This window comes from Strigops habroptila, chromosome 2 (assembly GCF_004027225.2).
Source record: "Strigops habroptila isolate Jane chromosome 2, bStrHab1.2.pri, whole genome shotgun sequence".
Lineage (NCBI taxonomy): Eukaryota > Metazoa > Chordata > Aves > Psittaciformes > Psittacidae > Strigops > Strigops habroptila.
The window spans coordinates 97,705,266-97,718,964 of NC_044278.2; the positions used below are offsets into that span (position 1 = coordinate 97,705,266).

Below are 13,699 nucleotides of genomic sequence, written 5' to 3' on the forward strand. Positions count from 1 at the left end.
AATTATTAGCAGAGCCACTTCCTAACTCCTCCAGTTCGTTTGTACTTCATCAGATCAATGTACTTCCAATGCTGAAAAATTTCCATGGTATCTTCAAATTCTAATAATTGATTTGAGAAAAATAAGACTTCTATAACACTGTATAAACCAAAAGAATTATTGCAGCTTTTTAAAAGTTTTGGTGGCACATTTCACGTTTATGGTTCTCCCAAAATTAGTTCACAGGATATCTTTGTAATTAGACCCACCATCCTTTTACAAATGTAAAATACAGAAAAAAGACCCTTTAAACTGACTTCAGCAAAGGCGTGATAAAGATAATCACAAACAAAAGAAGCCTTTAATTTAACACCAGTCAAATTATAATCACAGCCAAAGACAAGATAAACTCCAGGTAGAGTTGACTTGTAAAGTATGCTTTGAAGTTTTGTTAGACAAGCCAGCACAGCACTTTTCACCACCTGGTGACAACTCCCAAGCCCTAGGAAGGTTGGTTCTAAACTTAATTTTTTTCCCATACAACCATGTCAAACATAACTTAACAAAATGAGCTTGCAAATGTCAAATCAACTTGCAAACATCTGCTAAGCACATTTTACCACTGAAATTAAGGCTCTTCACCAAACAGAAAAGTTATGTTCAGATTTTAGAGACCACATGGCAACAAAGTTGTAATTAACACAGAAAGAACTACAAACACCACTTACTGTTCCAAATAAACAAATCCTTTGCATGTTACATACACTACTTTCAATGCAGTATGTCAAACACTTTATGCTGTTATTACCTAAGTAACACTGTAAGAAATGTTAGCCACCACCTGAAATTAGTTTTACGTAACTCTCTTTTAGATAAGCATCAGAGCACCTTAAGTTTCAAAATGCATTTAATCACGATGGTCTTTTGAAAACTATATTGTACCTTTAGACAAAGAAAAAAAAATGTTTGTGTTTGTTATATTCCAGTATCAGGTGGTTTTTCAGGCAGTGAAGAGATCTGCAGACAAAATTTACAAGCAATTAATTTGGCTCACCCTAATATATCATGGCATTAGATTAATAGAAACTATGCCCTCTGCCCCTTAAGGGCAGTGTTCTGTAGAAGTCTGCATAATGAGAATCTTTTAGCTTGAAATGAATCTCAAAGCATGTTGATTAGAAGGTTAAAGGGCAGAGTTTTTAATTATTGTTGAAATCTAATTAAGAATATGAGAGAGAAAAAAGTTTGCACTTGTTTTTTTCATACAATTGTTTATTAAAATAAAGGAAAATCCAGAATTTTACAATTCATCTTAAGAGCTGGAAAATGTTTATAGTCATATATCACTTTCAGAAGAGTTTTCCTCTATGAACTCAATTTACACCCCCTCAGAAGGGCATTTTGTACTTCTGCACCACCTGACACATTATCTGAACATCGTTCTAAAGCACGATTATTGCACAGGACAGTTGTATTTGTGACAATACTTATTTAACCAAGCACTACATTGCCCATTGTTCTTTCTGTTAAACTCAGTAGGATAGGAAAAAATGCAACAGGGTAAGATTTTGCCAAATATATTAATCACAAAGTAGATTACAAGATCAAGGAAAGCAGCATTTTCTCTAATTAAAATACACAACTGATAGTTTACCCCTGGCAATTTATAAGCAAGAAACACATAATCTGAACACAAACATTTCAGTGAATTCTACACTGTTTCCCATGTAACATGCAGCAATAAAACAAGACTTTTTAAAAGAACCAGCATTAGTTTACTGAAAAAGGAATGATATATTTGACCAGTTCCTACATATTCCCAGATTATGCTGCAATCCTTCTCATCTGATGGCACTTCCTGTGAGGAGATTAGGTCTCATAAATTCTCTGAAATTACCTTTAGCTTCACAATACATCAAATGAAGTTTTAACACATAAAAACCTGTTTTCTCCTTTATCTAAAATACCTGCAGCAATTAAATCTTCCAATGACTTTGGAACATTTGGCAGTTATTTACTTATTTGAGTAATGAATGACCCCTGAAATCTCCCTTCTATGTGAGCTTAATTCTTGAACTATGTGAAAACTGTTCCTCTGAACATGGAAAGTAAGTTTGGGGGCGGGGAGGGAGAAGTGGGAATAAAAAAGTTTTAGCACTCAGTAGGAACAATTTTTTTGTAGCAAAATCATAACACAGTTCCCTCTTCCACAAAGTAGGCTCAACAATAACCAATATTTTAAATATCTATTGATTGTGGCTGTGTGTTTACCCTTGTGGTGTCAGTAACACCTACAAAGAAATCCAGATTGCTTTCAGGAACATAACATGCAATCAGCCCCTTTTTCAACTAGTCCAGGAAGAATCAGTGCATGAGTCAATATATTTTAATAAGAAAATGAAACCTTATCTCTGTTTAAAAAAAAAATAAAAAAAAATCAAATCCTGGGAAGTCATTTTTACTAGCTTTATAAAAGGCCAATTCATTAGTCGCATTTTGGAGTTCCAAAATAAATAGACCTTCGCGGCATGGCAATGTCACTTATTCCAAAGCTTTCAGGAGATGTTAAGAACTCCCCACTCGATCTCTGGGAATAATCCGTAGATCTGAACCATGCTTTAGAAATACATTTCCTAAACAAACAAACAAAACAGAATGTGTTACCAACCAACAGAATAAAATTTTACCTAAACAAGCATACACATTTAAAGGATAATAATGTTAGGTCAGTGTTTAACATCTTTGCAGTATTTCCTCTAATATACCAGACATATATTTTTTTGTTTTCGTGGAATTTCATTTTATCCCTCTTATTCTAAAAAGCCCTTATTTTTAAATAAAAATACCAGTCCCAAAGTCATCTAATAGGGCTTGAAAGCTATGGCCTTTCAAATGTTGCAGCTGCATACTTGAATGTGTGCTTTCACTTCTATGCCATAATAATTTTAACACCAAGAAATGTTTTACTTATCCATAATCATTTTTTTTTATCTTGAGGCCATTCATGCATATATTTATTTTTAATTCTCTCCTCAGTTCAGTTACTTACATGCTTCTAACTTCGGAACCTTAGCTGTACTTTTCTTTTAGGAAGGCTCTCCATATATCCAAGAATAAGTCAGTCTCACTTTAGCATAAAAAATCTTAAACTTCATATTTATTACTGTATAGTCTTAGTCATGATAGTCTTTTCAAGAGGACATAGTATGAAAATTAGAAGTTTCTAATACTTAGACATCTAGGATATTTTTTGCCTGTGTTCAGGATTGTCATTTAGGTTGCTATGTTCTTCTGTTAAATGTAACCTTTGAAAATGAAACCACATTGCTAAAAGTGATGCATTATTGAATTACTGTATGGAACTTTCTTTTTTAAGTCATACTGCTACTGCACGAAACAGACGATATGTAATTCTGCAACATCAGATTTTAATAATATTTACCTATTCTTACTCGTTGTGTTGACTTGTAGAAGCAGAATAATTGTATTTCGCTTCAGGCACCCCATGTCAGGGACGCAGAGTGCTCTTATAAAACAGATTATTTAACATTTGTTCAAGTTATTACTGTATTGCAACAAAGCTACCTTTTTTCAAACTTCACTTTTCTCACATGTGGATCAGGATAAAAACTATTCTACTTATTCAACATAACAAATGTTAGAAAATCAGTTCAAAAGAATGTGTTATCAGAAGACGTCCTGGTTTTAGAGATCTGTCAAGACCACATACTGAAGAGATCTCTAAAACCCATTGTACACAAATCTGTCACACCAGCAAACCAGAGAACTAAGCTTACTAATATATATGAAAAGTTTCTGTATTGCAAGGGCCATCATAAAACTCTTTAACACTTTAAAGCAGGCCACAGCTGCATCTCATGCAGACAACAGTTCATTCCACCTCTCAGTCTCTTTCCATCATTAATATCACAGTGGTTTTATTAAAGTTATGAAATACTATTCCCTGAAGCATACAGGACTTAAAATTGAAATCAATACAAGAATTAAATGCTAAGCCTAGTTTTTTCAGCTTTCATTTCACCTGCTCCACAGTATCAGGTAGGGAGAATGAAAATTATACCTGAGGAGTACTTTTATTCAGAAAGGTGTAGAAATAGTGGAACAGTACAAAAATCTCTGAAATCCCCAAGGATTGCTAAGATTTTATTCCTCTATCATCTTACTTTGGGAAGTTTTTGAAGACCAAAGCAACTGTTCAATCTTCAAGAACTTTAATGGGGGGGGAGGGAGTATGTTTTACTCTACCAAGTTTCTGAGATATCAATTAATAAGACTCAACAAAAGGTTATATTTAAATTATATGTGTCCATTTGTAAACTGAAGAGGGATTTTGGTCTGAGTCTTGGGTTTGCTGTAGGTTGTTGGGGGGGGGTTGTTTGTTTGCTTGGTTTTGTTTTGTTTGCTTGTTTGTTTTTCCCAGGAGTGTGTGTGGTTTTGTGGTTGTTTTGTTTCTTTTTTTCTCCCTTTGTAAGGGCAACATCACACAGCACTGTCAGGACAACGATACCTTCTATGTTAAAAAAATTAATCCATGTGCCTAATCTTATATCTGCAGATAAGATTACAATTGTAATGACAAAGTTTTGCATCTAGATGCCTTTCATTTACCTGATTCTTGATTATGAGATGCTGTTTTACAATTCTACTGAATAATTCCCCAACATTTACACGAACTTAGGAGAGAGAAAGCAAATCCACTGGAGATGCGAATGCAATATGCACAGCTGCAAGCATGATGAACTGCCATATGGATGTTTGCATCCAGGAGTCAAGTAGCCCTAACTATATGTATTTTGCAGTATTAAGCTACAACTAATTTGAACTACATAATATGAAATGAAAGTATACCTTTGAGAAACAGTGGAAGTATACCTTAACTTAAGCAATTGACTTTACCTATTTTGCCAAGTATTCTTGACTGGTCACATGAAAAATTGGCTTTACATGTGGGTGATGATCTAGTAGCGAAACTAAATTATTATTTTTATTATCTGTTTTTAATATATTTTGTCATGGGATCATGACAAGGGCAGCATCAGCTGAGGAGTCTGCCTTAGGCAGTATACCTGTCAAACCATAATCCAGGAGTCCTAAGGCAAGCCCAGGAAGGTCAGAAACCTCCAGTGGAGCAGAAAGCCAAACACTCACTTGATCTTCATTTTCAAATGTTGTGGATGCAATCACAGACCTCAAAAATGGGTCACTACACTTACATGGTTTCTTTCACAATTCTAAGAAATTCCCCAAACTAACATCAAGCAACTGTTCTTCTAACCACCAGAAACTTTAATGTGCTCTGCAAGGATTTACTTTATGCTATTTGTCTTACATAGCTAAGTATGCTGATAATACCTTACTTTCTTATTCTCTTGCTAGATCTGAAGGGGAAAAAAAAGAAAAAAAGAAAAAAAGGTGTGTTATCTTCATAAGGACTGGCAGACAGAGGGCACAAATGAATGAGATGCTGTAGAGATTTCATGCAAAAAACAGAGAAGCAGCAAGTCTCCAGCAACTGTTCATCACATTTACAAGGAGTAAAATGAGATTCACAAGTTTTACTGGATGACTGGGTTCCACAAGCACCAAAGCCATTATTATTGTTTCTTAGTAGAAAGTTATGAACATTTCTTCCCTAACAAGACACTCCACTCCACCGTTAACACTGTCTCAAATGGGCTGAGATTAAAGTACTGTAATAATTTCCAAATTTATTTAAAAGTATAGCTTTTTCAACAACAAGTCCAAAGAAGCCTGCCTCCAGACAACAGACCATTATTAGTACAATTCAACATCTGGACTATGTTTCCATGTATTTCAGGAAGTAACAAGGAAAAGATTTACACTTTTCTGTGACAGAGAAACTCTCAGAGGAAGCCTCCACAGTTGAAATCAGAGATTTCTCACATGGAACCCCTTGTTGAGACCAAGAGGGCTATTGCCAAGAAGATCCTCTCTTCTTGAGAGCATGCTTTCCAAAGCACCTAAAGTTCCTGCTCTAAACCCAAGCATTATTTTTTTAACATACCACAGGAGAAATGCTGCTAAAATAGTGAATACTGCTCAACTAGGTATCGTGGGGAAAAAAATATAGCTATTACTTGTTATTTCAGTAGCATGTAATACAGTATTGCTCTTTTAAACTGCACACTAAATAGCTAAGTTCTGAAGATCAGAAGTACCTAATTTTTTCACAGAACTAAAGAAACAAATGCTGAACAATAGCTCTGTGGGTTTTACTTTTTACATACTACACTGACTGTAGTTTCCAACTACTGGGTAATGCTTCTCCCATTTAAGCAATCGAAACTTAAAATATAAATCAACCCCAAGTGCTATGCACTAGTTTAAAAGAAATATAACTGAGGTTTTTAATACTAGGCTACATAAATAATAACCTACCTGCTGTCTGTGCTGGGTTTATTCCTATGCCATCTAGAAGAAGAGGGAAAGATGAAAGAGACATATTATGGTTAAACTTAGAGCTCAAAAACTATAATATACCTACAAGATATAATTATTACATCAGGTCTTCATGCAGCTATTTCCTATAACCAGAAATAGTCTTATCACATGAGCTAACAAGAAACCTTCTGCATACATATTTGGACAAAACCAAATTAATTATATTCGTGGTTTAATACCCTTATACCATGCATAAGCAATTTTAATAATGCTGCAATATTATTAAATTCAGTTTGCAGTCTGTAGAGGTTGTGAAAGAAAAGACACTTTTGCTTTTATCAATACCCCTTAAATGAAACTACAAAAAAAAACCAAATTAAAAAAAAAAAAGGTAAATACATATATATAAAAACTATATTCTTACCATTTGTTATAATGGCACTTGTTGCTGCAGGAACTTTGAACTAAAGGAAGTAAGAGTAGGGCAAAATTACATGAGACATAGTTAAAGAAGAAAATACATAGGGAATATTCAAATCAACTAAACTTTTAGCTGGTTCAGGTACAACAAAATTATGAGAAAATATTTCCCTCAGATTTACAGATATAGCAAAATAAAGGTTTAAAGTCAAAGATGATTAGACACCTCAATAAAGAGCGTGAAATTTGCAGTACTAAACAACTAATTAAATCCAATTTGTATTAGTCATTGGATACAGTATAAAAGTTAAGCATCCACCAAATTAAGAACTTAGTTTTTATTATACTAAATAAAGGAATACCTAACGCATGTATGGAAATGAACTTCAAAGCATATCTATTACGTCTAACAGGAGTTAAAATAGAATTAGCTTGAGCTAATCTTGGTTAATTTTGAGCTATTTCCTAGCTTTCTCTTTGGCTGTGCTGGGAGCTCTCCAACTGCACTACTGCAACAGAAGAGTTCATTTCAGGATTTGCTTACAAAGGAAGCACTAACAGCACTGCATCAGATCTGGCCTCCTTCTCAGATTTCTCACACCTTCACAGCACCTCACCTCCATGCACATCATATGTAGTCAGTTTTAGAACATGAAAAGCCTTACTCAGGTGGGGTAGCATCACATATAGGCTTCAAACTATCTCAGAAGGTCTGAACTGACATGGGGAAGCCAAAAATAATTATTTCTTTTAGGGAGCGAGGCAGGGCCAGAGAAAAATCCTGCACTATGTAACATAATGTGGCTGGACCACACAGGACAGAAAGGGTAGGGTGGGCAAAAGTCAATCAGTGCTACTAGGTTGGTCTGAGGACCAAAGTTTGCTCCTCATGCTTCCTTTACTTGGCACAGTGAACAACCCCTAAGGTAAGACTGGTGGCTCAGCAACCACAAAATCATAGAAAGGGTTTGGGCTGGAAAGGATCTTAAGATTGTCTAGTCCGTGCTAACATGGGCAGGGACACCCCCCTACTAGACCAGGTTGCTCAAGGGCCTGTCCAACCTGGCCTTGAACACTGACAGGGATGGAGCATTCACAACTTCCTTGGGCAGCCTGTTCCAGTGCCTCAGAATCCTCACAGTAAAGTAGATGAGCAACCATCAGTGAAACCACCTCACAAAGCACTTCTCCACATTGCGTAAAAGAAGGGGAAGCTAACTATGAATGCTAACAATGAGTGTTTCCCTGGAAGAACTGCAGAACTTTTCCACCTGCCCCAAACAAGTCACTTCAGCCCAGCCGTGCCTTTCAACAGCATTCTTTCAACAGCATTCACTAGTTTTGCTTTTCCCATTTTCTGATTGCTCAACTTAAGATTTCCAGGTTTGATTTGTAGAAACACCATGCACTGACAGCAACAGCTAAAGCTCACAGAAACCATGCCTGAATACAGTATTTAATCATTAATGTACTGAAAAAATGTGGGGTTTTTTCATCTCCAGACACACAAAATCAGCAGATTTTGACTTATTTTCTCCTAGCTTTTTATCCACAGCAGGTAAATCATGTCAGCTCCTCATCTTGTAGGGTGACATGAAAGCAGTAATTTCTGCAAACGTAAGTTAGATACCAGCGTCACTGTAGAAAGACCACAAGCAAAGTAACAATTTGTCTTCAGAGAAAGATCTGAATAATGAAGTTAATAAAATAGGAGCTATGTATTGAACAGTAAGAATGTAAAAAATAGTATGTCATCTTGTAACAGTTAATGTATACGCATAATATGCTGAAGAAAGCAAGCCTTCACTGTCAAGTTCCCTGACTCTGGGAATCTTGACTTAGCACTCTGAAGAGAAATCTTTTAACAGTTGTGGGTTTGCAGTTTTGTTTATTTGTGTTTTTTGTTTGTTTGGTTGGTTTTTTACATAATAGGAAAAAAATGAATTTATAAGGTTCAAACAGTGGGATTAATGTCAATCATATTAAATGCAGCCTCCTGGAATGAGTCCATCTCCAAATCAAAAAGTAAAGGACTAAACCCCAAAAAACCCTGAAGAAGTATGAAATACATGTTTAACTTAAGTATTAAGTTATTTTTCAACAAGCAGATTTCCACTGTAAGTGATACCATCGATCTTTCATCCTATATCACCCGATAAAACCCAAACAGGTAACTTCTAAAATGTTAAGTGCCTCTCCTCATTCTGTGTCTCTTCTTATACACAACAATGCAATGGATCATTCACAGGAGGATGGACATCTCTACTGATTTTGTTTTATTTTGCTTCTCAGTAGGAGAATCTACCTGATGGTGAAACACCAGGTACACATGAGAACTGTGTGGCAACCGGTCTGTGAAGCACTAGTTACGATTATTTTATTCCTTTGTATTGTATTGTGTTAGAAGAGAATAAAACATTATCTTAGCCCAAAATACTGGGCCAAACAGCAATAGCTGTCAACTATATAGTCAGCACTTAAAAATCATCACAAATATAAAACAGAAAGGGAAACTACCGCTGGAAATAATTACACATAATTTGGTGCGATATGGTTCACTACTTAAATCAAAAATCCTTCCTGTGGTTGCTAAGTGTATGTTTCCCATGCTGAAAACACACAAGCTTTCCAAGATAAAAAAGTCAAATGGATACTCAAGCAGCGAAGTTCTGTATTCAGTAGATAATCCCTGGCTTACTTTGAAATCAAATTCCAGCCCCAAACTCACACTTTAAAGAGATTGTTTGCTTTAAAAACCTTATAATTGATAACTGAGGCTGTCATACAATTTATTTTCTCCAATGCTAGGAAATATATTTATTGGTATCTACAGCCAAACTATAAGGAAAAGGTGACAATCATAGGTCAACAATTATACTGGTCTCTCACTTCTTATAATGATGACAAAAAATCCTCTACAGTAACAAACTCATCTCTTTCTTGCACAATGAATAGCAGGTAAGTGCATTAAACCATAGTATTTTAGTATCAATCTATCAAGAGTAACATTAGAATAACAGTTTCAAAAAAACATGCTTGTGAAAGAATAAACATTAGCTTTTTAAATGGAAATAGATTACTATTTTAGTAATAATCCACAATTTAAGACAGGTTTTTTTATAAGTATCAGGCAAATGTACACCTGAGATATGTACCAACTGGCTCTAACAGATAAAGGAAAAAACCTGATAAGATACCACACATTGTAAATGAGAACATTAATGCCGTCACAATAAACTGTGACAGTTGTGGAAAGACCATAAATAGAGCAAAACTGAAGACAGGAGTGTTTCCAGTACTCTACATCTCATTTACATTTTTTATATATAGTCTGTAAGACAAACAGAGAAAATAAAAACTAAGGAAAGAGCTAAATTTGCATTATCCAAATTACCACTACCAAATGTATATATCGAGAAGGGCTGACGCTGCTATAAATGAGACTTCCCAAGACCTCTCCTAGTTTAATGATAGTTTTCATTCACTTCCAGCTCTGCCAATTGTGAATTGTGTACATGAACTTTCACGTGTTATGTGATGTGCTAGAGATGACAGAAAAAAGGAACACACTTTGTTTTGTGTCATGAAAGTAACTCAGACAACTTTACCTGGAAAAACTGTAACTTTTGACAAAGCACTGTGAAACAGAAGATTACCATTCTACACTATGGCTACAGTTCTAACATTCCAGGGGAATTCTGGTTATGATTTGGCCAAACTTTAAGACTCTGAAAAATGACTTAGCAGAAACTTGCTAAGGCTGAACAGCTGAAACTTCAATCTTTCTCTTGCCAAAGAGCTTTAATCACTGAGAGGATAATATACTTCCCTTGGAGAACAACTAACAACTTTGTCCAAAATCCAGGGCTACAGTTTGATTTTTTTGTTATATTTCATACAAAGCATCTGAATCACAACACATGGCGTAAGTTAATGTTAAGCTATGCATTTCAAGGAGCAGAAACAATTACAGAAGACAAAAATTCTTTCTCGTTCTTTTCAATGCTGTTGCACAAAGGATCAAAGGAGCTTCATTCCTGGGGAAGAGTCTAACAGTCCTTTTTGCTCTCTTTACAAAGCACTTAATTCTGCCTGGTCTCACAGAGATGTAAAAAGCTTTAGTACTGATCCAGAGTGGTCTGAGGTCAAACAGCAAAACTCCCATGGATACTCAAAATACTCACATCAACTAAAATAATGGTTTGCTAACTTGAACATTTAAGTAATTAGTTCTTCTCTAAATCCATTTCACAGAAGACCCTATAACTTGTGGAACCACTGCAGTACTCGTACTCATTGTGGTTCCATGAGTAGGTAAAGATAACAAATTTGATGGCAACCCTCCCACTTGGTATCTCCAACTACTCAGTCCTGTTTCAGTCCTCCCTGGTCCCTCATACTAGGTCTCTATATATGGGGTTATGTGGGCACAGCTGCATTTGTTCAGATTAAAAATAACTGGGGAAAAAAAAATACATAGTTAAAAAACCCCAATTAAATCAGTAACTATCTTTAACAGCATTCATTATGCTGTACATTGTTCTGTTCAAGTAGTTGCAAAACAAACAATCCACAACCTCCTCCCGCAAGCTGTGTTTCCGATGATTAGAACTTCTGTCACACGTTGGTGTAACACCAACAACATAAGGACAATCAAGACACGGAGTCTATTATCCTTCCTAATTATTTATTGCATTATTTCATTAATTCTAACGCTTGAACAAATTAAATTTTCAATAACCCCCAAATTTCCCAAGTTTTCCTAAAAATTCAGAAAGGGAATTGCAAGAACAGGCTCTCAGCTGAATGTGTTTGCTGATTAAAAAAAAAAAAAAAAGCCATCATGCCATCATGCTTTTGAGCCCTTTATTTTACTGTTTACACACAGATGAAGATCTCTTAATACTTGTATATTTAATCTGAAACAAACAGGATGCATTCTTCAAATACATTACATAGGCTGATTTAGGCACCTATTAGTTTTGGATTCTATGGGACAGATCAAACAGAAATCAAACAACACATTTTCCTCATCTTAGTCACTGGTGTCTGTTTTTTTAATCTAGACAATATGCCTAATGTCAATACCTTCTATAATCAAAAACTGTGTCTTCCAAAATTAGAGATTACCGGAACTGAATGTGAGAAGAGTTTACGAATTTCTTGAATAATTCTAAGGAATTTTGTGTATATTCTACACAAGCAATTTAAAATATTAAATATTCAATAGCAGTATCTTTAATTATGTTCACTGTCACAATGTTTTATGTTACTGATATATAAAACTGCTTAGTTGCAAAGAACAGGAAGCGTGCCAATACCTGCTGTTGATGTGTAAATTGTGCAAGAATTACTTACTAACTTCTGAAAGCTTTGACAGGCTACCACTGACACAAGTAAAGCCTGTGTCTGTGCACACTTAATAAGAGCATTCTTTGTGCTGAATTAACCACTGCCTTTTACAATTGAAAAGCTTTCGCTTTCAGGAACGTTCAAAAGGTTTAGAAGCATCATCATCACTTTCTACTTACTTCTTCTGCAGCAAACTTCAAGACAGCTGTGAAAGGGGTACTTTCAGGCACACTTAACCTGAAATTACAATGTAAGTAAACATGTGACTGCTAAGACAAACTGAATAGGAACTTTATTTGCTATTAAGCCACTAATTAAAACTTCGCTTTCACCAACGGCAATACTCTTACCAAAGGTGTGCATGTAGTATTTCAGGCCTAGATCAAAACCTGAAAATATATGCATAGCAGTAGACCAAAGAACAGCCCCAGCAAGTGAGTTAACTACAGTAAACCACGTCTCAGTTCACACAGAGGAAGTAAAATGTCTTTTCCTCTCGTGCGGAAGACCTGGCAGGGTGAGCAGCAAACTGTGCGGCTCAGGAGCGCCTGTGTGCGCTGCCGCCGCCTTCCACAGCCGCCTCGCCTCACGCAGCAGGGCTGCAGCACCGGCCCGGGCCCAGCCCGCCACACCACTCACACTTTGTAAGGCAGCCGCGGGTCCGAGGTGAGCGTCACTTTAAAGGTAACCTTCGACCTGGGAAGAATGAGGAGAAAGCATCGGGTTAGGACTGGGGGAGGTAAGGGACAAAGGGGACAGCCAGCGCCAAACCCCGCTCACTTACATGATGCTCCCGCCGCCGCTCCCCGCCGACACGTCAACGGCCGTCTGACGGGGCCTTCGCTGCCCCTTCCGCATCCTGAGCTGTCCGCGGCGCGCCTGACTTCAAAGGAAAATTGAACCTGCCCCGCCGAAAGCTACTGGGGAGGAAGCGGTGATGTTGTGTCTCGACACCCCACCGTCGCGGGGAGGGGAGACGCTGAGAGGTGGGCGAGGTGCACTGGAGAACGGCGTTGAGGATTTCTAATAAGGCAGTGACACTGGCTGTCTCGCGGCCGAGGTAGGACCCAAGTTCTGGATCCAGTGTTTCCGTAGACGTCGTGGAGCGGCGTCCGGTCGGTCCAGGAGCGGGAGTGGGCGGGATGAGTATGGTGTACCTCGTACCGCGCCGGCCGGCACCGAGGGCTTGGCAGGCTGCGTGGCCCGGCCAGGGCACGGCTAAGGGACACGGCGGGTTGCAGCTAGCGCCCATCGCACGGGGCTGTCGGGGTCCACAGAGATCCCTTCTTCCGAGCAACAAGGGATCTCTGGGTTTAAATGTGTGTTGTATGTAACTGCAGGCTTATGTGTGTGTGTATATGCAAATATATATGTGTAACGTGGAGGGTGAAGATGCTTCGCTGTTAGATTCGTTTACCTGAGGTTTTGAGTCTGTGTGTCCTCAAACCGAAATGTTCCGCAGGTGCTTGTTGAAGTTACGCAGGGGAAGATGGGTGGAAAAGCACATTGCCACCCCCTTAATATT

At 37.2% G+C, this 13,699-nt stretch overlaps 1 protein-coding gene across 1 annotated transcript; it reads right to left on the minus strand.

Moving 5' to 3' along the window:
* Positions 1–1,230: 1,230 nt before the first annotated feature.
* Positions 1,231–13,237, minus strand: UFM1 (ubiquitin fold modifier 1). The gene is made up of 6 exons (XM_030476735.1): positions 12,959–13,237; positions 12,814–12,870; positions 12,354–12,411; positions 6,827–6,866; positions 6,400–6,432; positions 1,231–2,612 (listed from the first exon to the last, which is right to left on the minus strand). The coding sequence occupies exons 1-6, from the start codon at positions 13,030–13,032 to the stop codon at positions 2,545–2,547; spliced, it is 330 nt and encodes a 109-aa protein (XP_030332595.1). The 5' UTR covers positions 13,033–13,237; the 3' UTR covers positions 1,231–2,544.
* Between the last annotated feature and the right edge of the window lie 462 nt (positions 13,238–13,699).